The sequence below is a fragment of the Perca flavescens genome, chromosome 2 (assembly GCF_004354835.1).
Source record: "Perca flavescens isolate YP-PL-M2 chromosome 2, PFLA_1.0, whole genome shotgun sequence".
NCBI classification, from domain to species: domain Eukaryota; kingdom Metazoa; phylum Chordata; class Actinopteri; order Perciformes; family Percidae; genus Perca; species Perca flavescens.
In genome coordinates this window covers 22,209,482-22,235,444 of record NC_041332.1, presented here as the reverse complement: position 1 = coordinate 22,235,444, position 25,963 = coordinate 22,209,482, and the positions used below count along the sequence as shown (strand labels likewise).

The following is a 25,963-nucleotide window of genomic DNA, read 5'->3' as shown; positions in this document are numbered from 1 at the left end:
TCAGACAAAATTACAGATGACTTTCACTGGATTACTTTGGTACTGAAGTACTTAAAAAAACTTGATGATTCCCAGTCAAGTTCAGGAGTTGTAAGGTTTACATTTGTTCTATAATTTCTAAGCAGATTTATGGATTCATTTGCGATGGATATCATCATTATGATATCATTAATCACACTGAATCTAACAATATGTATATCATTATCTGTGTGATCAGATGTGACTGAGTTATGACTCCAAGGAGTATGAATTTTGACGCAAATTTCGGCAATCTTGCGCTAAGGAATTTATAAAAAGTACCTTAATTTCCCCCTCGCCCCCATCTAACTCTTCCACAAACTGAATGCAAGACTTCAGAACCAAGTTGAGACTGAACAAAGTCCAGCTGGTGCAAATATGTGTTTCCATTATTTATGCAACATACAGGACTAACATTAAGATATATTTATTGTGATTCTGTGCTGCTGCAGGCGACACAATTAACGTCCCGACTGTATGTTTACTAATCACATCTGAGTTCAGCTCCCAAGTTCTCCGAAATTTAATTGTGTGTTTTCTGTAATCTGTTCTTAAAATCTATATACAGAGAGCAAAGTTGCATAACAGATAGGGAAGATAACATTATCGCTCATTAGCATTATTCATAATAATCATCTGTTCTGCTGGCTGGAGCTTTGTTAATTCACATGAATAATTGCTGTGACTGTGATGTGGCATTGCAAAATGATTAACCTTGATGGTAATAATCTAAAGTTCATAAGCCCTAGAGTGTAAATAGTGGCGATCCACAGCCATTAATATCTCTGTAGCTGAGTTGCACTCTGCAACATTTTTCCAGTATGTTATTAGATGTCACACATCGAAGAGGGTGCTGTGTATGCAGTGTTGTGAGAAATCAGAGGAGGAGTTTTGTCAGTTAGCTTTACATTCGCTGTTTATCCCTATTTAACTTATATAACATTGTATTGAGAAAGTGATTAGATTAGTTTCAATGAGAGGGGTAAAACGATGAGTTCAATGTTAGTTTAGTCTCTGGTGTTTGTTTTTTGACACTAATTTTATTCATCCTTGTCTGTCCTTTTATCTGCTCTTCTCCCTGTTTGGATCCAGCAAACCTGACAGGTAAACAAACACTACCTATTACCATTTCCTCTGTCCTACAGGGGTATTTTCCTTGAAAGGCCTTTACAAAAGAATTTAGATAATAGATCCCAGCAGAGTAAGGATTACCTTGATGTTTCTTTGATGATTCTAAAGTAACCTACAGTGCACTGGATAAAGATATAAGGCATAAAAGCAAATTGTAAGTATGCAGAGTAAGAAACGACAACTGCTCTGCTTTATTTTGTTCACGTCGATGGTTTAAACCCAAATATAGTGTAAAAGCACAGAAAATGTGAGAATATAGATTTCACTTAAACTCCTGAGAGTTTCTGTGACAAAAAGCATTTTTTATATTAACATATAAAAAACCTGCAACACTAAACCAGCAGTCAACCAAAGGTTGAATTTGAAGCAAAAATTTCCTGAGAATTCCAGCTATCTCTGTAACTGTCCAAGGAGCAATTTTATGCAGCTTTTCTTGGAAATTTAGCATTGTCTTGTCCGTTTATTAATTAATTATTAATTGAGGCTATGCGTTGGTTTATAAACCCCATATTTTCCCAGATTCACTTTTTCATGCAGTAAAAGGTTTCAGTTCATCAGGCTGAGGTGCATCATGTCTGTTATTCCAGGAAAAGGGCCGAGGCTGAAGGCAGGAAGAGCAGTTTCCCCTGCAGCAAAGCCATGTCGTCCCACCATCCCACTGATCCTGTGGAGCTACGCCGAATTAACTTCCAGACTCCAGGTAAACTAGACACAGCTATATACACATACAGGCACAAACACAGGGTTTAGTGTGATGTGTGATTCTTAAAATATTAGTTGTATTTATAGGATTAACTGTGGTGTTGTTTCCCTTTTCAGCCTACCGTGTATCAGTGTACCGCGGTTATCGCCGTTTGTCAAGTTAGTTGGTCTTAGTCTGTCATAGATCTTCTCTTCTCTCTGTTGTCATTGTTTTCCTTCTTACCACATTCATTTTCTATCTTTTTCTCTTTGTCTTTCTTTCTTTCTTTCTTTCTTTCTTTCTTTCTCTTTTCCATTTCCATGCTAACTAACCTTCCATCCCATATAGGATCAAGCTGCTTGAATTGACAACATTTCATCATAATGCCTCTGGAATACTTCTTTAAAAATCCCAATTGTTTCTTTTTACATGCTAAATTTTTAACCGCCTGTGTCTTAGTCTTTTTTTGTCTTCACCAGCAGTGTGCATATACTCTGAGGACATGTTATTGTGCCTCAGTAACTTTCAGAACACGCACATTGTTGTCTCTGTCTGCCTTGAGAGAAAATGGTCACTTAACAAAAAAAAAAACACTCCATTTGCTTCCTCCGCTGACTCTGGACAGAACACTAAACAACAACACCTCTGAGAATCCTAACTCTTAACATTTTCCTCCAAAAACTTTAGTTGTACATCTATCCAAATGGCCTCTTTTTTCTATTTCTGTGCTCGGCAGGCATGGCAAGTCACCCACCCGTCCCCATCTCTGAGCTGGCAGATCACACTGAGCGCCTCAAGGCAAACGACAATCTCAAGTTCTCCCAAGAGTACGAGGTAAGAATGCTGATTATCTGTCCCTGAAAATCTTTAGCTTGGGAAATTCATCTGCTTTTGATGCAGTCACACACATATTTATCATTGACTCATCAGGTTTTTTAAGCTCAGTTTCAATTTCAATGGTGAGCGCTGTAGATGGAGCCTTGCGTAGTCTTCACAGCTAAGTTGCATTTTGATTCGTCTTCATAAAACGATACAAGATAAAGCGCATTTTCCTCTCTCTACTGTCTTGTCATTATCTATACAAATATAAGAAGGAAATTGAAATTGCAAGCTCAAAGAGAGTTTGCTTACAGCGAGATGGTTATCAAGCCCTTATTTCTACGCTTTGGTAGAGAAAGAAGAGCAACAGAGATAGCAAAGAGAGCAGACTCACCAAGAGATACAGGAAGCAAGTGTGCTCTACAAAAAAGAGGCTTCTTGATTAGTTTCCTTCAACTTGCAACCCAGTTAATTTGGATCAAAAAAGGCATGTACTTTGAGATAACAATGTGCCTGAACATGGTAAGCTGAACTGTGGCACTAAATAAGAAAAAACACATCAGTAGAAATATTACCCAACACACTGGCTGTGTAGCAAATAGTGCTAGCATTACAATGAGCTCCACAGAGAGTTATTAAAGGGGTAAAAATGTTTTTCTTTTCCTCACAAAAACATAAATCAGTTTAGACTGACGGCCTCTGGGTGAATAGGCAGATATAAGGCTCTAATTGGCTACCACAAGAGAGAGATAAATTGTGTGTGACAGAGATGCGTATATACAAGGACACATTATGCAAAGAGTAGAAAAACAGAGCGAGGATGTTTAGGGGAGAAAAGCGTTGGGAGAGAGGCTAAAGGAGGGTGGAAGAGACAGTGAGGGAGAGGCTGTATGTAATTGTGGTGTGAGTTAGAACCACTCTGTTGAGCCCCACATTCTCTCTGCATGACTGTGTGCTTTGTTCGGTACTGAACCCTTAACGAGGCAACGAGAGAGATGGATGGAGGAGGGACTGAGGGAGAGAGAGAGGCCAGAAATGATTGCGGTGTAATAATCAGACACACATGATGTTGGGCAGTGTGCGGAAAGCAGTTTTAAACACACACATACATGCATGCACTCAACCAGTACCATTTTTCCCCAAACCAAACCATAATTATGTGTTGTAAAATATTCAAAATTGCTAAATTACCCTGGCTCTCTCCTCTTCGTCCCTCTCCATTGACAACCCCATAATGACCTCATGTCTGCCTCTCCCAGCTAACAGTGATGGTTACACTGTAATTACCCTTCAGGAACTTAATGTGTTGGTCTAACACAACCATCCTTTCTCTCCCAGAGGAATTTATCGTGCTTTTATCATCTTTCTCTGGTAGCTAGTTTTTTTGTGTTTTTTTATAAAGCGGAAAGTCCCTACATCGCTGGTGTTTCTTGAAATGGGATATTGTATTTGCCGACATTCCTGTCCAAGTTTAATAAGACTTCGTTCATTTTCAATTTGTACTTGGTTTCTAATGGTGTGGTTTTGCTGCAACATCACTGGACAATGCCTGTGAGCTCAGATGCATTGACTTGTCCAGTTCTGGCTTTTCTAGATTTCACTTTCTGCGCTTTGAGGCAGATTTTTTGTCTGTCTGTCTGTCTGTCTGTCTATCTATTTCATCCTTGCCAACACTCAATTTTAAGTGGTTAAGCATATGGCGCTACGTATGCATGATATTATTAGAGAATTAGATTGAACATTCAGGAGTTTGAACATACATTATCTTATTTCTGTTGATGTTTGCTTTTTGTTCTTCGACCTTGTCTTTTGCGTCTTGTAGTCCATCGACCCTGGTCAGCAGTTCACATGGGAGAACTCCAACTTGGAGGTCAACAAACCAAAGAACCGCTATGCTAACGTCATTGCCTATGATCACTCTAGGGTCATACTCTCCAGCATTGAGGGTAAGACACGCTGCCTGTGTGTGTGTGTGTGTGTGTGTGTGTGTGTGTGTGTGTGTGTGTGTGTGTGTGTGTGTGTGTGTGTGTCTGAGCTTTTGTACTATTATCTTTGTGAGGACTCAGTTGAGAGTGAGGGCATTTTAAGAAGTGACGACATTTTGGTCACTCAGGGTTAAGATTAGGCTAAGGGTTTAGATTGGGCATGTAGTTGTGATATTTAAGGTTGGGAATAGAGGCTGGGGAGCGCATTGTGTCAACCAGAGTGATCAAGTATAGAAGTACGTGTGTGTTTCAGTGTATCTGTATTAACGTGTGTGTGTGTGTGTGTGTGTGTGTGTGTGTGTGTGTGTGTGTGTGTGTGTGTGTGTGTGTGTGTGTGTGTGTGTGTGAGAGAGAGAGAGAGAGAGGGAGCTGCTATCCATGATGGATAGGATATTAATAATCTAAAGATCCATTTCATTGCCAATTTTCATAGAACACATACAAAGGGCTATGCCTGCATCAGCCATAAAAAAATTATGATTTCAGGGTGCAACCACACTGCTGTTTCTAACCACTGTGTCACCACATACAACTTATATAGTCTGTAACTTGACCATTTTGGAGATAAATTAATTATTATTTCCTGATATATTTCCATGGTGTGCCCATTTTACTGGATTTGGTCTTTTTAAACAATCTAAAATTACAAGAACAAATAGTCACAGTCCTGTTCTCAGTGTGCATTTTGAAGCACACTCACCCACTTTAGCTAGGAGAGACCTGAGGCAGAGAAACTGGCAGCTCCAATGTGGAGAGAGGGAGGCAGTGGGAGGCCAAGCCCAAACAGATGAGCCTTATCTGGGCAGAGCATGTGTGAGCAGCCCTTCCACCCCCGCCTGTCCTGGAGCCCTGGCTGTCTGTCTTTCTTTCAGCTTAGAAAACACATATACTCTTGAGCATGTCCAACACACAAGAGAACACACACACACTCGACTATAGATTTAAAACACATGCCCAAAATGTGCACAAGCACAGATATGCACTTTTGCTCCCAGTCTCCTCCACACATGCTGCATAAATACACACTCTCAGCCAAGCCAGTTTAGCCACCAAGTGACTGGAAGTGTGTGTGTGTGTGTGTGTGTGTGTGTGTGTGTGTGTGTGTGTGTGTGTGTGTGTGTGTGTGTGTGTGTGTGTGTGTGTGTGTGTGTGTGTGTGTGTGTGTGTGTGTGTGTGTGTGTGTTTTATCTGCATAGTGCTTCTGCTGCAGTCTCTTGCAATGAAGTTGGAGCACATCAAAGCATTTAGCCAAGCTGTCTTTTAAAGACTAAGGTTGATAAACATATGTTAGAAGCTCTTCATACCGTCTGTCCCCATCCCATTTCAAATAAGTTGTGGAAACACCCTGTGCTTCTGTGTTAAGTGTGTGTGTGTGCGTGTGCGTGTGTGTGTGTGTGCGTGTGCGTGTGCGTGCATCTGTCTGTCTGTTTGTCTGCGCTGTTTGTGCGATTGATGATAGTATGGCTGTGAGAAGAGAGCCAGCTGCAGGAGTTTCTTCCTGTCGGGGTTTGCTCATTGACTCCTTCTTTTCAAATGTAAACTGCTATTAGACGACTCAAAAGGAGTTTTGTGTCCCACTTCGGCAGAATCGGGTCACAGCTAAATTCACGCGTACACGTCTGTGTGTATGTCTCTGTGTGTACTTTGGTGTTTTAGTCGATGTGTGCACGTTTGAGCTGTGACTCAGTGATTTTTGGGATTATGGTATTAGGCCCCAGATGAGCAGGACTGATCCTAAATCAAACACACACAGATGGTCTCTCACATCACTCACTCACACACACACACACACACACACACACACACACACATACACACAATCCCTTCCAGGACAAGCAGTGTCAGCTGAGTCTTACACAGAGACGGACTTACAGTCATATTGCCATTCAAAGCGACACACCCAGAGTATACTCAGATTAGGCCCATGATCGTCTTAGCATGTATTATAAAACAAGATGGCTGAACAATCCAACACCAAAGGATGCTTGGCCCTGTGAAAACATTAATCTTCCTGACATGACCTCAAATGATCTCCACTTTTATTACTGGGACATAAACCTGCTTTCATGGCAGTAGACATTAAATAATCTATATAGATTATTTCACTGTGAATCAAAATAAGAATCAGGTTCATCTGCAAAGAAAATTACATAGATGGATACTGTTTCCATTTAATCAGTGCAGAAACATTCAACCCTGATGCCATTCATCATATATATGGATAGGATAGGCACAAATGTATAGTTATATATTCCAGCATCAGTGGCTATCTATTTATCCCACCTGTTCCCCTCTGTTTATTCTTTACCTGTCACAATTCATTCTCCTCCTCACCTTGCATACATCTCTTTCCATTTTTTTCCCAATGTCCTCTGTAACTTCCACTTTTTCCTGATTATGCAGGTGTCCCAGGCAGTGACTACATCAATGCTAACTATATTGATGGCTACCGCCGTCAGAATGCCTATATCGCCACTCAGGGATCCCTCCCTGAGACTTTTGGTGAATTCTGGAGGATGGTCTGGGAGCAGCACACGGCCAACATTATAATGATGACCAAGCTGGAAGAAAAGTCACGGGTAAGAAAAAGGGGGATGTAATGGGAGTATAGGGCAGCAAGGACAAGGTATCACAGCGCTAAGCCAACACAATAATGATGCCCAAGAGAAGAGGAGGAGCAAATATTAGAATGTATAGTAACATATTAAGTAACAGTTTTGGCAAAAAGCTGGAATAGGACAGCAGATGGTAGGCTGTGCACAGATAGCACAGAACACAAGACATAGTAGCATAAATGATGTGGAGTATCACATGGAAGGGAAGACTTGAGTGGCAGTGAGTGGGTGTATAAGTGTGGGATAGAGTAAGGTATAGAGTACATGTAGTAGGGTAGGGTCAAGTAATACGAAGGATAAACATTTTTCTCCAGCCAAACCTGAACCACTACATAAGTAGTAGTTAAAGAAAGTGGAACATGACCATTAATGTTGTCTCAAGAAAACAGCTGACTTTTTGATCATACACTTTTTTTAAACTTTTTTGAAACATTGTGTAAACATACCTATAGATTACATATTGATTGCTATGTTAGGAATACATATGTTACAATAAAGGCCAAACACACAAACACTACTACAATCTTTACATCCTTAAAATATATATATATAAAATAATATAAAAAAAAAAAAGAAAATATATATATTTTTATGAAGCAAGTGTAGCAGACCTTTATTGGGTCTTTGTGCAAGTTTACATTAGCAAGAAAGTTGCTCAGGTAGGCTTAATGCTGTACATGCAGTGTGTTAGGTATTTGCTTTACCTGCAGCATTCTGCTTTTCAAATGATTAGGGAAATGTCTGAAGAACATCAGAGACAATGTGCAACGCCCCACTGTCAGCACAGAAAAGGGTAAACTAGGTATAGTGTAGAGTAGGACTGCGTATAAGCTAACAATGTTTAATAACCATTACTAATAAATGGTAAATTGATAGTAAATTCGGGCGCCTGGATAGCTCAGTTGGTAGAGCGGGCGCCCATATATAGAGTTTTACTCCTCGACGCAGCGGGCCCGGGATCAACTCAGACCTGCGGCCCTTTACTGGATGTCATTCCCCCTCTCTCTCCCCTTTCATGTCTTCAGCTATCCTGTCAATAAAGGCCTAAAAATGCCCAAAAAAATAATCTTAAAAAAAAAAAGTGTTTAATGTTATGATTCATGTTATTTTATCATTAGTTTAGTGCACATGTGTCAAAGTCAAGGCCCGCATATCAATTTAGGTTCACAATCAATTTTGGCCCACCTTTGTGCGCCAAACCAAAAAGAGACGAAACTGTTTTCAAACTGTAATTACTGTACACGACACAAAAGCAGAATTTGGCAGATTTCTGATGTTGTGACTAAGACATTTCCAAACAGCCGGTCAGTTTGCATATTCCGGCCTGTAAATAGGTTGTTGTAAAAAAATATAATCATTGTTTTTGCTTGATTTGCTAAATTCTATGATGGCTCAGGAACTTTTTTGCTGACTTTTTGAGGGCTTTATGTCGACCAAACTGTAAGTGAGAAGGCTATATGAGACATGCAATAATATAGTCAAAGATATTTGACTTTTTAGATTGAATAAAATCCTGTCAATGAACTATACATGTGTGACCCTTGATGTGATTCTCATTTTCCAGTGTGGCCCTTAGTAAAGTTCAGTTTGACACCCCTGGTTTTGTGTAATATAAAATAATAAGTTTATTTTAATAGTGTTCATTTACTTAATTTAGATAGATAGTTAATTTAACTTCAGCGGTTAATAATTATTTTGTAAAACATCTATAAACATTATTTGGATGGCTACTCTAAAGTTGCAACTAATGCTTATAATATTAAGTTAATGATTAATAAGTGGTTTATAAAGCATCAAGTAACATTAACTTGGCCCCGTTAAATCTTTTTGGTGAGCTATAGAAGAGATGATTATTTGATTGTGTGTTCATTAACTATCAATTTACCATTTATTAACGATGGTTATTATAAAGCAAGTTTTAGGATATGTTGTGATAAGTTGTGCAAGAGGGATGTCAGGTTGAGCTTGAAGTATAATAGAGTTGAGTAGGACCCAGCAGTTTTTGAAGGTTAAATTACAGTAAAATGAGAGGAATAATGTACAGTTAGGTTAAAGTTGAGTAAGGGTAGAATTGGATTGAATACGGTTGGTTTGACAGCTTTAAGGAGGTACAAGACAGGCCAGGGCAGTGCAGGATGATCATTTTTTAGGCTGTAGGAAGGACAGGAGAGTCCAGATGGACTAAACAGAACAGGACAGACAAGGAGAGGACATAAGGACCAGGTCATGTAGTAAGAAAATAGGTTATACAACTGTGATTGTTATGGTGACCAAGCTCAAGGTGCCGTGGTTAAGTGAGAAGTCTGAGTGTGCATGTAGGACATGACAAGGTGGCATGTAGTTGATTAGAATGGAATAGAATACAGTAGAAAATAATGTGTATAATGGTGAGCAAGACCTAAGGGAATTACAAGAACAGCTAAATGAGGGCTACGTAATGAATTAGAAAATAATTTAGCTTCAAGGCATTTTGCTGTTAACAGAATATGCGCTTGAGTAAAAACTCAATTTTATTAGAATGTCATGTTAGAATAAGATGAACAAGAATGGCTTGAGGTATGAATCATGATTAAGTGCTAACCAATTATGTCCAGTGCCCATGTTCAGAAAATTATCCTTTCCTATCATCTGTGCTTCTTCTCCTATTAACCTGTCTTGTGTTGAAACAGTTTCCTTTTCCACTTTTTCCAACTGTCTCTGTTGTGTCTGTTTGACCCTCAGATGCCCTCTTATTTCTTCTCTAAGGCAAGACCTCTCTTTCTCTCCTTTGCTAATCCCTTTTAAAATGCAACCTCGCCTCACCTGGTTTTTCTCTTTACCTTTTTTCCTCTATTCAGTGCCATTTTTGCTGCCTCTCCTCCTCCCCCCATTTGAGTGATTGTGCATTGAGTGAGAATGCAGAATTGTTTTCAACTCACCACAAGGCACTCCTAGTTAACTTGCTGGGAAATGGGTTTTATTGTAACCATTGCAGGTCAGAACCAGTGCACATTAGTGTTTACAGTTTGCATGATCACCACCTGTCTAGTGGCTATGAAAGAAGAATGATGTAGAAAGAAGAAGAGTCTTTTACACGCTGGCTACTTTTATGAAAAATCTGTAGTTCTGATGTGGAGTCACTACAGAATGAAGGACTGCAGAGCACCTAATTGTAATCTGTAGGCTGTTACTTGTCTCGTAAACATGATGAATCTTTAGTTGGTGAAATACATTTTCTAAATTCAATAAAGTCATGACAACATTATGCAATGAAACTGTGAAAGCAGTCAATTTAAATATACTGTTTATTATCAGCCCACTACCTCCATATCTACTGTTTTAGGAAGTAGTGGGTTGCTTGTTGGAGAAAATGATTTAATCTCATTTAACACCTCTCAACATTATGCCATTATGTGTTTACGCATTAAGAACACAGATGATCACAGATGGTCCCACTGTGGGAATATTGCCAGTATCCTTCCTTTTAGCACCAATCAAACCACACAAGAACAGGGCACAGTTGTGCTGATAGCCAATATATCAATGGATAATATAGTCTTCACACCAGGAAACCTGTTTAGTGTTTGGCAGGGGTCTGGCCCCACTATGTGGAGCACCATTCCTGTCCCCACAGTGTGTTAAGGTCTGGTGGGAAAACAACAGTTGAAAAGCTGTAATTACAGCCTGAACGTCCCGGGCCAAAACGCATAATCCCCAGTCTGGAGCAGTGGAATGCAGAGCGAGCTGAGCTGAGCTCCCTGCTGTCTTTAATGTGAGGACTGGAGGGATCAGCACATAACGTTTGGTTTGGCCTGATTCTGCCAGGGCCCTCCACCCCCCTTTCCCCCTCCTCTGGGATTGTTTCTTCACTCCTCTGTGGTCTCCGAGGCTGAGCTGAAGAACTACAAATATGACCGCTTGATACAGGGGAGTTCTTGATGTTTATGGTGTTCATGGATGCTGGGATTTTGTGTGCCGGGTGTAATTTTGTAGGGATTTGTGAGGTTGGAATGTAGGGCGATATACAGCGTCAAGTATGTGAGGGCTGAACTTCAGGTATCACTTTCATGCCACACAGTGTTTAGTATTTAAAGCACAACGTATGCAGGATAACACCCCAGAAAGCAGAACTCTCTCTCTCTCTCTCTCTCTCTCTCTCTCTCTCTCTCTCTCTCTCTCTCTCTCTCTCTCTCTCTCACTCTTCACCCCACACACTTACTAAAACCGCTTTTACACGCTGGGTTGTCGCTATGTGCACATTTTTTCCAAACATTACTGTCTGAATTTTGCACAAAAAAAACTCTCACAGATCTGCTTCAACACCCTCCTCCTTTTTTGCCTCTGTACACGAGCACACTGACCTAAGTCAGCTCTCTCTTTCTCTCTTCTTTCACAAAAATGTGTACAGATATACATACAAACTGCTCTGCATCTCTCACAGCTTCTTCCCTCTTCCCCTTGTAGGTGAAGTGTGATCAGTACTGGCCAACACGGGGCACAGAGACGTACGGCCTCATCCAGATCACTCTGCTGGATACAGTGGAGCTGGCCACCTACTCTGTCAGGACTTTCGCTCTTTACAAGGTAACCTGACAGGCTACTGGCAGTGGAGTGTAATGGGGCTTGTGTGTATTGATCTGTTGAAATATTTATGCACACTAGTTTGTGTGTTTGTGCTTGATACTGTGGCCATGTCACATGAATATGCACTTGCCATTTGTGACCCAACATTTTTACCTTTTCATACATTATTTATCCTTCCATAGATTTCAAAGGAGACATCATCCATAATATAGGCCTATTTTTTCTTAGAATTATTAATTGTTTAATTGAAAATGCTAGCCACGAATTATTGTTGTACATTTTAAAGGATAGGTCTGGTTATACTCTCTGTTTTTCTTGTTCTCAACAAATCACAGCAAAACCAACAATCAATTGATCTTACTAACAAGTATTGGTCAAAGAGCCAACGCCTGATGTACTGCAGCTTATTCCTCTGCGCCACAGACCTCCATCATTGCCCAAAAACTAATAAATACATCAGTGAGCCACACTGTTGTTCTCTGCTACATTATTATTACCATATGAGCACTGTAGTTTATTTTCAGTCAGTCCCACATACACCGTCCTTCTGCTGTAAATACTCACTGGCTGGAAAACAATCCCAAAAAATAAAGTTTGTACTCATATTAACAATGTTTCCCAGCTTTTCTAGGAAATTACTGAGCCTTTTAAAAAAATGATGTGACCCGTGTAAAAGATGTACATCTTCAGTGAAACAAATGTACCTGGAGCTGAGTACCACAGATGAACACATTGTGGGTTTGGTCTTTTCATGGGAGACTATATATGTACTGTATGTTAACAATTACACATCAACATGTGTGTCTGCTTTTCCAGAGTGGTTCCAATGAGAAACGTGAGGTTCGTCATTTTCAGTTCACCGCCTGGCCAGACCACGGGGTGCCTGAACACCCCACCCCCTTCCTGGCTTTCCTACGCAGGGTCAAGGCCTGCAACCCTCCAGATGCCGGTCCCATGGTCGTCCATTGCAGGTGTGTGTGTGTGTGTGTGTGTGTGTGTGTGTGTGTGTGTGTGTGTGTGTGTGTGTGTGTCTGTCAGTGCTTTAGCCATAGTTTTAGTTTTGACTTTTTAGTTTTCACTGTACTAAATGAATTCTTAAAATAACCAAGGAAAACAATCCAGTGGTCCCTGACCAAAAGAGAAAATACATTGTGTGTGTGTGTGTGTGTGTGTGTGTGTGTGTGTGTGTGTGTGTGTGTGTGTGTGTGTGTGTGTGTGTGTGTGTGTGTGTGTGTGTGTTATTTTGGGTTTTACTTGGCAACATCATTTTCAAAAGCCCAGGAGTGAAAATCAACAAGAGTCCAAGAGCACTTGTATAAAATCATTCATAGGTCCTGAACTGAAATGAGATTGAGCTGCCATTATGTAAACCCCAAACCATCCTCACTGGCTAAGACACCCATATTCCTGCCTAAACAACAGCTATCATCGCAAAGGTTTTACAACAACCGCAGACGCCATGCTGACCCTCTTTTCCATAAGTAGCTTTCAGTGTTCACTATTTACAGTTTAAGCTGGTGAAGTTATATTCAAATGAGCAGCAGGAGGCTCACGTTTGTTGGAGAAAGATTGTGGAAAATTGTCATTGCAGTCTTGGTACAATGTTGAGTTCTAGAGCTGGAATGAAGCTGATGTTTGTTTTTACCAGGGAGTGAAGCAGAAAAGATAGAGGGTAGCAGAGGGAATATGGAGCAGAGCTCTCAGGAGGAAGAATTAGTGAGATATAGATGGTGCAAGGAAGAGAAGGAAGGGAAGAAAAGGGGATTTAGAAATGATTGAGAGGCAGAGTTTGCGAGTGACTGGGAGTTAGAGGAGAAGATATGTGCAGAATGAGAGAGAAGGTGAGGTCAAATCCAGGACACTGTGAATGGAAATGATGAATTAAAGAAAAGGAAAGGTGGAGAGAAAATGGAGTCTAAAAAGAAATGAGGGAGTGAAAAAGTGCCGGGGCTGGCGTGAGAGTGTTGGAAGGGTACTTGGGGAAAAGATAAAGAAGCAGGGAGATGAGGGCGGGAGGGGGAGGGGTTGAAAAGGTTGGCAGGAGAGGAGCTCTTCCTAATCTTCCGTAGCAGTCAGATGGAGTATCTAACAGGATTATCAGTGAAATTTAATTATCCCAGCAAGACTCCATCATAATGTGCCTTAACATATCAAGCAGCCTCTGTATCAAACAATGGACCGAATCTCATTCCACCTGAACAACACACATGCTAGTGCGCGCGCGCACACACACACACACACACACACACACACACGCATACACATTGATATTAATTTGACCATATAAAGAGGTTTTTATTAACTTTCGGAAACTTGCTTGGTCAGGGTGTTTCACCATTTAGGTACTAGCACTGCAAAAATGTGAAGTGTTTGGGTGGGTAGCTAAATGTATTATATTTCTGGATTGTATGTCGATAGGAGAGGATATCTTCTTAATGCCAGTCAGACGGTGATGCTGACTCATCGCTGATGTCAATTTTTACGTCCTTTGTTGGAAATATTGCTGGCTGGCATCTTTGTGATACTTAGTTGATTCAGGCGAAGTATGTTAAAACTATTGCAATAGGCAAGAGGGACAGACTTGTACCAGGTTTGAAGACACAGCACACACTCAGGAAAATTATTTGCTCAACAATTCATATCTCATATGTTATGAGAGATCACATCACCACCTTGTACCCCTTTTTTTTCCTCCGCATTTTGGCTCAGTGCTGGAGTGGGTCGCACAGGCTGCTTCATTGTGATCGACGCCATGGCGGAGCGGATCAAGCACGAGAAGACCATCGACATCTACGGCCATGTCACACTGATGCGCTCCCAGAGGAACTACATGGTCCAGACAGAGGACCAGTACATTTTCATTCATGACGCACTGCTGGAGGCCGTGACCTGCGGAAACACAGAGGTCCCTGCGAGGAACCTCTACTCCTACATCCAGAAGCTGACGCAGATTGAACCAGGAGAGAATGTCACCGGCATGGAGCTGGAGTTCAAGGTGAGGACTAACCACCATGTCCTTGAAGGTTGTAAAATGTGGTCTGACTGATTTACAATGGTTCATAAAACCGATTAATGATGATAATGTGACACTTCACTAGTTTCTGTAAGGGAGAGTTGCCTTTTTCTTGCCCCTCGCCACAGAGAAGGCCAGACATAAGGGGTCGCTACACTATATATATATATATATATATATATATATATATATATATATATATATATATATATATATATATATATACATATTCCTTCCTGTGTCTCAAGTGACAGCAGCTCAAGAAGATGCGTCAGCCATGAGTTTCGCTTTGTTTACGCTGTAGCCTAGCTACACGCTTGTCTCATTAGCCCGTTTGCTTAAAAAACACGTCTGGAGGACTAAAGAACAGTCTAAAAGTTTTTGGATTATAGTGACACAATCGAGACAGTTGATAAGGTAAGCCAATCTGTTGAACTTTTTGGGGTATGATTGATTGTGAGCTCTATGTGCAAGGGAGACAAGAAGTGTAGGCTAGGTTCTCTCCGTCCATTAATGTATACAATTTCTTACTATCGCGAACTCTTCAGGTGAGGTCATTCATTTTGGGTACCTGCTATGGCTTAAACAGATAGCCTGCTATGCCACCCGATGTAGCCTATATTTTTACAGTTTTTAATCAGTGCAACTAACGTTATGTGTAAAGCGATGCACTATAAACTGTACCGAATACAATTTATTATCCCGTCTGTAAAGACAACCACAATTCGCGACGGAAGGTTTTGACTGAGCCTATTAACATAAAATATAATAATAATAATAATAATACAATCATGCAATAGACTATTTGTCATTATCGTAAATCGTTGTGTAAGAGGGTCAATCGTGTTTGCGCTATGACGCACAGACAGCCTTATAGCCTATTTTGGTTTCACTTTTAAAGACAGTAGGTTATGACTGTATGTTGGTGCGTCAGGAAAAGACCTGAAACAGGCATCAGGTGTAGCTAATCTTCATGCCTATGGTTTCAGTGCCAAAAGGCTGAAAAAGTAGCCTTTCAAAAAGTGTTACTGCACTTATTTTTGTTATACCGTTGTGTTTATTTATTGTTATTGTAAAAAAAAATTTTTTGTTTGAATTAAAAAAATAAAAAAGCTTTCACTGAAAAGTTATATATGTTTCATTATTAGTAGCCCTTGAATAAAAACAGTGAAGTCTTGCAAACTTGATTTTATAGATTTGAAAAATCTCCCTTTAAACACTTTTGGCCTGAAGTAAAAATACAATATGATTGCTGCAGTAGAAAGGAAGAGCAATGGTTAGTCGTGGGATGGTACTGAAATATTGTTTTGTTCATTAGGAAGAGAGAACACTCACAATACTCCCTTTACTTTGCTGTTTGCATCTTGTTGTACATTTAAAAACCAATAGGGCGCGATCGCAAAAGGGGTGCTATTTGTATAGTTAGATGTGAATAGTTTATGATTTGGCCTGAAAAAAAGTTCAGTCAAAAGATTTCTTTTCACTTTAATCCCTGAGTTCAGTGCCTCCTCACGCTTCAGGAGAATTAATCATGTCTAAAGATGGTCTCTCTACATATTGGGCCATCCTGCCCCTAGTGTTGCCATACATTGATTTATTTGTGTCGGCCCGTCACAATATCAACGTTGACCGCCACAAATTGTTTTTTGTTTTTTATACTATTTTAAATGGGTAAAATCTTATTTCATTGTAGAACCACCCAGCTCATTGATTTGCTCAGCCCCTCCAGTCCCTCCCCCTCTCTCAATCTCTCTCTCTCTCTCTCTCTCTCTCTCTCTCCCTCCGTGTTTACATTTGGACCCATCTGTAAATAGCCACCTCCTCTCCATGCACACTTTGACTGCTTTACCACAGTAAGCCTCTGACTTTAATGTTAGCTACAATAGCTGACATTAGCCAATGTTAGCGCTTCTTACAGCAGACCAGCAGTTAACTTTAACCAGGCAGAGAGAAACAGACTTACCTTAACAAACTTGCTGTTTGGGAGTTACACATGAACTCATGAAAGACATTATCATATGCTAGCTGTGTAGCAGCGAACTGTGGGTCCAAAAGACTTACATTCTCTCCTGATTACATGTAAATCATGCCCTCCTCCTCTCATATCCCTCATTGATAAACACATCTCATTGCCAAATAAAATTAAATATCTCAAGTTTCCAACTTTTTTCAGTGCAAGAAAGATAATTAACGTTATTCCCAAAATGTTTAACTCTTATTCTCTCTTACTCTTCTAATGTGTGTATGTGCTTTCTGTCAAATATTGTGTCCTCTTTGACATGCTTGATGTCAAATGGCACAACTACAGCTCAAGAACAAAAGCACCTGGGATAAATGCACAGTGACATAATAGTTCATATAGTCAGTTGAAACAGCAAACATTTCTGTCTTACATGTCTGTGTAATGTCTAGAACGCACCTCATCAGACAACGACAATGATGTCCACGAAACAATCTCACCTCAAAGCCTATTTACGCTTTCGACTGTATGACAGGGTCAACCTCAGCTGATTGAGTTTGCTCATTTACCATGTAAATGTAGATGTTGAAACTCAACATGATTCTGAGCACCTCCATCATGTCTCATCCATGTTGACTTAAAGGTTGAGGATCAAATTAAATTCTTGACCTTTAAAAAAAGCTGCCAATCTCAACTTGGAAGTGACCTATTTAGTAGCTGCTGGAAATTTTATAGGTAGTTAATTATCTTTGCTTGAAAACAACCTTCTCCACAGGGACATACAGTATGTATGATCCTCGAGTTCCTGACCTTGATAGTCACTGAGCAGCTTTCCCAGGGCTGTTAGCGGTTCCCCCTCTGAGAGTTTCATATACTCAGGATGGATGGTTGGATTTGACGGGGATTATGGGATTGCACCTTTCGAAACCAAGGTAAGGGAGTTCTACTGAGGGTTTAAGCAAGCATCATAGTTTTGAACGTTTGATGGATATACACGGAAAGACTATATAATGTCGGCCAGAAAGTTGCAGTTTATAATAAAATCTTAGGGAAAGGTCATATTGGCATTTTCAAACATTTAGTGAGTTGATAATCAAAGTGAGAGCACCGAACACAGCCATTAATACAGAAGCAAGAAGGACATAAGGGAGTGTTATTGAGTCATGTTATTTTATTTTAATTTCTGTTATTTCTGTTTAATTTTATTCTAGCTGTTTCTATTTTGTTTATTGTGATTTACCTCTTGCCAGACATGTTTTTAGCCAAGCTGTCTGGTTTGGTTGGGTGGAAAGAGAATTTAGCCATACAGGTATATATTGAAAGCAGGTGGCTTACATTTTTTTCCTGTAATGGTTTCTGTCTGCCCAGACGCTCAGAGGGCAAAGTAAACACAAAGCCACTCTAAGCAATCTCCTTCATCCTGTGCTCCGGCGTTCCTGTATTAATGGCAGCGGTCTCCTCAGAATGACAATGAAGCCTTATATCGATGTAAAACATATGCCATAGGTGTCAGAGTCACCAGATTTCATCTCACTCAAACACGTATGGGATAGAATCGGCACTTTCCACCTCCATCAACAAAACACCAAAAGGATGGAATTTCTCATGGAGGAGCAGCATCGCATCATTCAAATAAAAAGAAAGTTGAAGCATGTGTGTGAGAAAGCTGTTCTGGCAGCTTTCGGTAATCCAACACCCTATTAAGACACTGTTTTTGTTTCCTTTCAGAGAGAGGTTGCCAACAGGGCATGATTTTATCTAAGCTTAACAGATGGGGAAAATAATTGGCATGTATCAAAGCAACAAAAAGTGTTGTGTGTGTGTGCCAGTCTCCTATTGATAAGCCCAAGAGTCAAATTCAAACCAAATCACATGAGGAATTACTATCGTTGGCACTGGGAACTTTGGTTTATATATATAAACCAAATATATATATATTGGAGTACCAATATGAACTGGTGAACTTGTGGTTGGTGTAGGATTTAGTTTGATCTGTCTGTAAGAAAATAAGGTACTGCTGTTTTTCCCACATGGTCAAGCTCAGTTCATGAGACCCCATTGTTTCCCCCCAGAGTCTGCGGTTTCCCTCTGCTTATTCTCCGTTGTTCTGTCTTTCATTTTAAGCCATGTCATTGAATGGTCGAGTGTGAGGGAGAGTGTACAGTATGTGCTCACGTCTGTCTCTGCACGTATCCATATGAATGTGTGTGTTCCAGGTTTTTTTTTCCTTCGTTGGTGAAGGATCAACTGTGGTTCACATACGTGCGTTGAGACAGTGTGGGGCCTTGTGGTTTCCTGCCACCCCCAACTCTTGATTTTCTTCTTTCTTCCTCTCATTCATTTTATTACATTCCCTCTCCTATTCCCTACCGCTGCCCTCGTCCCCCTATATTGCCCCTTTTGTTTATTCAATTGAAGATGTCTGACTAAATATCCTGAGGCCTGCTGAGTCAATCTGATTTTCTAATCTCAGTTGTCCTTTATGCCAGTGGGAAACCAAGGCTTGTGCTAAATACATTTGAATGAGGTCCTTGAATTTGCCTGAACTTTTCTTCCATCCTTCTTTCTTTCCATTACTCCCCTTTTTTCCTTTTTCTTTGGGTTTTGTCTGCTCTCACCAACACTACTTCTTAGGCCCATATCTAAGGATCTGTAAACATTTCTTCATATTGTCTGTCAGTGTAATATTATAAAATATTGATTTATTTTCTGTTACAGCGTCTGGCCAGTGCCAAGGCCCACACATCACGGTTTGTGAGTGCCAACCTGCCATGCAACAAGTTCAAGAACCGGCTGGTGAACATCATGCCCTACGAGACCACACGTGTGTGTCTGCAGCCAATCAGAGGAGTGGAGGGATCTGACTACATCAACGCCAGCTTCATCGACGGATACAGGTTAGAAAGAAACTGATCTGAAATTATTTTTTTATATAATCACATTGTATAATCACAGTGTGTGTTGATTGGGGGGAATCAGTAAGTAGTATGTAACTTTATGTATAATTTTGAATTCATGTGTTTATGTTTGTAGGCAGCAGAAGGCCTACATAGCAACCCAAGGCCCGCTGGCTGAGACCACAGAGGACTACTGGAGGATGCTATGGGAACACAACTCCACCATAGTTGTCATGCTAACCAAACTGAGAGAAATGGGACGGGTATGGATACAAATACACACACATAAACACAATTAGGTTAATAGGTACACTATGTAGGGTACATGTGGCTCTACTGGGAAGCAAACTTCTACTGATTCTACTGCTGTAAGGGCTTGTAGCTCTGGTGATTGTAGGGCCCAAAGCCCAAAGTTAGTGTCAAAAGATTTCAGAGAAATTATATGATTAAAGAGTGTATAGGCTTTGAAGGAAGATCTGGTCAAAGAAACACTAAAACTCTTTGAAAACCAATTACATTATTTTAGGTGAGCTGCAGCTCATAAACGATGGACACCACGTCCATCGTTTATCGACCCAAAATATGAGATAGGGATTTGTTCTTGATTGCATGATTAATTTGACCCAAACATGTACTGTAATATACAATATCACACTTTGTGCTATACTTAAGTCTCATTATTTTTAATTATTTATTTTAGAAAATGAATAATATATCTGTAATATCTGATAAACTATTAAAAACAGTATATGAATCATTACAAAATGCAAGCAACACAGTTATTGAGTGAGAAAGAAATAATGGCGTGAGTTATATCTCATGAACATCATATCTCATCTGACACAAGACAATCTTCAAGTGAATATTGGATTTCATTCAGTCAGGAAGAAATCTCTATGAAAAAGTAGCCAGACATTGTTCTCCACACACTGAATCCATCAGACATGATGTAAAGCTCTGAACAGAAGCCTCTGTGCTGTCCTCATGCAGGAGAAGTGTCACCAGTACTGGCCCGCAGAGCGCTCAGCCAGGTACCAGTACTTTGTGGTGGATCCCATGGCCGAGTACAACATGCCCCAGTACATCCTCCGAGAGTTCAAAGTCACTGATGCCAGGGTGAGTCATCAGTTTGTGCATGTTTGTGTGTCATCAGGGGACTGCAGATGAAAATTAGCCTGTATGGCTAAATCTGACAAATGTACATGCTGGACTACCATTTGTAGTCTCTGTTCCATTATCTTTATTGTGACTATTATTGCCACTGTTCATCACAGCCCCAACCGGCACCGTCAGACACCGCCTACCAAGAGCCTGGGTCTGTCCGAGGTTTCTTCCTAAAAGGGAGTTTTTCCTCAACGCTGTCGCACTGAATTCTCGCTCTTGGGGGAATTATTAGAATTGTTGGGGCTTTGTAAATTATAGAGAGTGGTCTAGACCTACTCTATCTGTAAAGTGTCTCGAGATACAGTAACTCTTGTTATGATTTGATACTATAAATAAAATTGAATTGAAATTGAATGTGCAAGTGTGTAAGAGGGTACCATTTGTACTGCTTTAACATTTCGGTGATTAAAAATAATAAAACCCATTCTCTCTCTCTCTCTCTCTCTCTCTCTCTCTCTCTCTCTCTCTCTCTCCAGGACGGCCAATCGCGGACAGTACGTCAGTTCCAGTTCACTGATTGGCCAGAGCAAGGAGTGCCAAAGTCAGGAGAGGGATTCATTGATTTCATTGGCCAGGTGCACAAAACTAAAGAACAGTTTGGCCAGGATGGGCCAATTACTGTGCACTGCAGGTAAGATTTATTCTTCCCAGTAACACCTCTATATATTCATATATTGTGTTTGTTGCATTCATTGTGACAGGTGGGTAAAAAAATAAAGATAAATAAATGAGTGATGAAACTGAATCTGATGAATCTCAAACGACTTGATCAGCTATGGGAATTCTTTTGACTGACCCGTTAAACAGCACTCTCAACCACGATCATTTAAACACCAGATGAGGGAATGTTTTTTTGATGATTGATTCATTTCTCCAGTAGAGCCCAGATACTTGTGGTGGCCCAAGACTTTACTAAGACACTGTATGCTTGTTTTTCGCTTGAATTTGTCACCCATCTGTACATGTGATCACTGTAGTAATGAAAGACACACTGTAAATACTACCTACTGTATGTAAACAAACAACATTATAGAAAGATTCAAAGAGATTATGTGCCGTTGATAGTAGTTTAAAACAAAGGCTTAGATTTCTCATTGGCATATGCACTGATCAGAGATACTGTATGTAGCTGACAAACCAAAGGATGATTTCATGTTACCACATAATATTCTATGTTTAGGCTGCAGGACCTGATACACAGCTCTGAATTTTTGCATATATCATATTATTTTTTGTTGCCTGTTCAAACCTACCATAAAAGAAAAATGTATGCTGCCGTTGGTGTTTGAATGTGTGCGATCGGGTGAATGAGAGACAAACTGTAAAGTGTTTAGGATATTTAAATGCAGTCCATTTAATTCAAACTGGAGGGTTAACTGGGGGGTGATGTGAGGGTTTGGAGACTGGGTGTGATAATCGTCAGTCAGATAAGGCAGTGATCTTAAGCCATTAGCCTTAAAGGAACATGCCGACTTATTGGGAATTTAGCTTATTCACCGTAACCCCCAGAGTAAGACAAGTCGATACATACCCTTCTCATCTCCGTGCGTGCTGTAACGCTGTCTGACGGTTCCAGCATTAGCTTAGCCCAGCACAGATCCTGCAGGTAAATGGTTCCAACTAGCCTACTGCTCCGAATTGTGACAAAAGTGACAAAATAACGCCAACATGTTCCTATTTACATGATGTGATTTGTATAGTCACAGCGTGTACAAAAAACAACGTAACATGAGACACAGCCATCTTCTAACAGTAAACAAACCGGGAACTATATTCTCAGACAGGCTTGCTGCGAGCATATTACTCCGCCCAAGTACTATATTCTTCTGCCTGAGAATATAGTTCCCGGTTTGTTTACAGTTAGAAGACGGCTGCGTCTCATGTTACGTTGTTTTTTGTACACGCTGTGACTCTATAAATCACAACATGTAAATAGGAACATGTTGGCGTTACTTTGTCACTTATTTGGAGCAGTAGGATTGCTGGAACCATTCACCTGCATGTTCTGTGCTGGCCTGATGCCGCTGGAGCTGTCAGACAGCCTTACAGCACGCACTGAGATGAGAAGGGTATGTATGGACTTGTCTTACTCTGGGGGTTACGGTGAATAAGCTAAATTCCCAATAAGTCGGCGTGTTCTTTTAAGGTCACCGCCCTAGTCAGGAGGCACAACTAGCATTGTGTCCGCCTCTCTGTTAAAGCTCTACAATTATTTTTTTCTCCTGCTTATACATTAATAATGCATACCATGTCTGATCTTTGCCATGTGTGAGCAAAAATCTGAATTAGGTCACTACTAACATAGCCAGTGGAAGGAACTTCTATTCAGTATATGATTGTGAACATGTCACTTCAGTTTATTACACTACGGATGTGACAGTTCTAAATATATCAAGCTCTAAATATGTTTCCACCTGTCCGCCCACAGTGCTGGAGTAGGGAGAACCGGTGTGTTCATCACCCTCAGCATCGTGCTGGAGCGGATGAGGTACGAGGGAGTGGTGGACATCTTCCAGACTGTCAAGATGCTGCGCACCCAGAGACCTGCCACCGTTCAGACAGAGGTGAGCTTCCGCACTGTTATCACTCTGTCTCCCTTCTAGTTCATGCTCTCTTTCTAACTCTGTTTTATTTTCGGTCTTCTCTGTCACTGACTTAATATTCTTCTGCCTCCCTCCAGGACCAGTACCAGTTCTGCTACCGGGCCAGTCTGGAGTACCTGGGGAGTTTTGATCACTATGCAACATAAACCCGAGTGGCCGTCTCTCATACCACATCCCACCTAGCGCACTTTTCTTCGGTCAAATGCGGCCTGAAATAATGCACTAGGCTGCGATGTGTCTTTGAAGATTTTTGCCACCACATGCAGAGTGAAGGGGGACCATCGGCTTTCCCGTTCCCAGAAACAGCACCTCTAACTGAGCCATAGCAACCTGCTTGACAAGGGTGTTTACTTCCACCCTCAGCCCAAACACACCCATTGGTCAGTCTGAAGAAGCAACTTCAACCACTGTTCCAATCAGAATACTTGATCAAATATTGATTTTTTTATTTGTTTCAGTGCTTTTGTGAGCACCCAGATTGCTTTACATTGTTTGGGTGGGGAACTCTCACCTTGTCCACCACCAGTGTAGCATCATCACCAACCTAAATACAGGACCCGGGTACAGTATTTAGCTGTCACAGGAAATTTAGATTTTTCTATCTTGAGGACTGTCTACAAATCCATCTTATGGAAGCCTCGTGGACTGAAAGAACTGGGACATTTAAGCACCAGAGAAGTGCCAACAGGAGACTGAAAACACAGAGCACCGTATTAAAAAGACAAAGAACACACATCCCAAAAAAAAAAAAAAAGACACCAAGAAGTGTTTTTTTCTGTTTTGTTTTGGAAAAAGACTCTTGTTTCTTGTGAATGAAAAAGAAGATATTTCTACCATACAGTAATAAAAACCACCAGTTCAACCTTATGCTTCATGATTTAAGATAAGGGAAACTTAAGAGAGGTTTAGAATGCATACCACAAAGTAAAACATTAATTTAGTTTTTTAGAACAAATATAGATATGTGGCTATCTTGTTGTTGTTTTTTAAACTGGGTATTCTTTATGGCACGTTCTGTTGTTTTGTTTAGTTTTTTTTTTACAGATTTATGACTTTGTCCTCACTGACCATACAAAAGCAAAGTTGCATTTTTTCCCCGTGTAATCCAATGAGCTGTAGCGATTTTTTTTTTTTAAAGTGATGCGGTTCTGTTTTAAAGTGTACAATCAAATTTAGTGTGGAAAATGTTCACAATTCTATGAAAAACACCACTATTGAGTGTCACTCTCCTGTATTCTCTACCCACTCTGTTTTTAAAAACACACGTTTCGCATGCACACAGGACTCTCAACCTCATTTCTATCTGGCCTGCGGTGTCAGAGAAGATGGCCATTTTTGAATTCCCAGGGGCAGACAGAGATGCAGTATTCACCCTGCTGCTACCAGGAAGTCCCGAGAATAATCTCGCCAAGTTGTTCTGTGTGCAGGTCAGGAGAAAGCCAGATAGAATTACAGAGAGTATGCACAGAAAGCAAAATATGAAAAAAAAATATTTATGTGTCCAAATAAGCTTCACAAAGATTTCTCAAGCAGGGAGCAAGAAAGGGATGAAGAAAACGGGGTGGAATGGAGGGGGGAGGTCGGGGAAGGAACACTTTTCTCACTGGAATGCTCACCTGTGACTTTTCTCTCTGATTCAGTGTGCAATAAGTAGATGTATTATATATTTTTGTGTCCACTCACTAACTGCAGTTATATGCCATTATGATGACAGTGAAATTGATAATGATGATGCATCATTTTCCAGACACAAGGATGTTACGCTTGATATGGTTCTCGCCATTGTTTGATGTGTCCAAACAGAGGGATGACCTCTGACCTCTTAGGAAGTAGATCTTTTATCATGTCACAACTCCAGTAGATGATGTCATCTTTCTGTGTCACGGCAACCAACGAATGATCAAACTCATACTTTAAACAGCATCTAATAAGTATTTTGATTTTAGATTTCTAGTGCCTTATATTACACGCCTATTTTGATAAAGTTACTTTAAAGGGTTTTTTGTGTATTTTATGTATGTTTGCTTGTACGTATGTGAACTGAATGTCTATGTATATGATTTTGTTGTGTTACAGTATGTGAAAGTATATTGTGTGTTCTGTTTTTGGCTGTGACATTTTGTATGGAAGGCTGTGCATAGGCCGAATAGTTGTACTCATCACTTTCAATCCAGCGACAACGTCATCATATCTCTTCTACATAAGACTCAACTACAGATAAAAAAAAAGTGGTTTCAAAACAGGTTATTAGCAGGATAGTCTGATCATTTTCTTTCCTGGGACACTTGCGCAAGCTTTGTGTGTATACTCTTTCACTCAGACTTCAGTTGTTGGCCACACTGACGACTTTGGCACTGACTGCGAGCTGGCTCAGAAAAGTCATACTTACTCAGCTATTTAGAAATCTATATAAAGCTCAATGGCAGTTGCTATCTTTGTCAGTCTGGAGAAAAAGCAAAATAACAAATCACACGGATATCTACCTATCCCCCCCCCTCCACCTAAAATCACTC

The 25,963-nt window shown here is 40.4% G+C and overlaps 1 protein-coding gene across 2 annotated transcripts in view; it reads left to right on the top strand.

Moving 5' to 3' along the window:
- The window catches only part of ptprdb (protein tyrosine phosphatase receptor type Db), a 103,914-nt gene extending 78,701 nt beyond the window's left edge, over window positions 1–25,213 (top strand). Inside the window, exons 24-38 of one of the 2 annotated variants that reach the window (XM_028592634.1) lie at window positions 1,111–1,122; window positions 1,737–1,849; window positions 1,969–2,010; window positions 2,568–2,665; window positions 4,473–4,596; window positions 7,039–7,214; window positions 11,694–11,813; window positions 12,630–12,784; window positions 14,523–14,808; window positions 19,505–19,683; window positions 19,820–19,946; window positions 20,674–20,799; window positions 21,324–21,478; window positions 23,276–23,411; window positions 23,528–25,213. In XM_028592634.1, coding sequence (XP_028448435.1) covers window positions 1,111–1,122; window positions 1,737–1,849; window positions 1,969–2,010; window positions 2,568–2,665; window positions 4,473–4,596; window positions 7,039–7,214; window positions 11,694–11,813; window positions 12,630–12,784; window positions 14,523–14,808; window positions 19,505–19,683; window positions 19,820–19,946; window positions 20,674–20,799; window positions 21,324–21,478; window positions 23,276–23,411; window positions 23,528–23,596 — 1,918 coding nt within the window. In that variant the 3' untranslated portion in view covers window positions 23,597–25,213. The remainder of the gene's footprint in view (window positions 1–1,110; window positions 1,123–1,736; window positions 1,850–1,968; window positions 2,011–2,567; window positions 2,666–4,472; window positions 4,597–7,038; window positions 7,215–11,693; window positions 11,814–12,629; window positions 12,785–14,522; window positions 14,809–19,504; window positions 19,684–19,819; window positions 19,947–20,673; window positions 20,800–21,323; window positions 21,479–23,275; window positions 23,412–23,527) is intronic. The other variant, XM_028592642.1, reaches the window with a different exon arrangement.
- The last annotated feature ends 750 nt before the right edge of the window (window positions 25,214–25,963 follow it).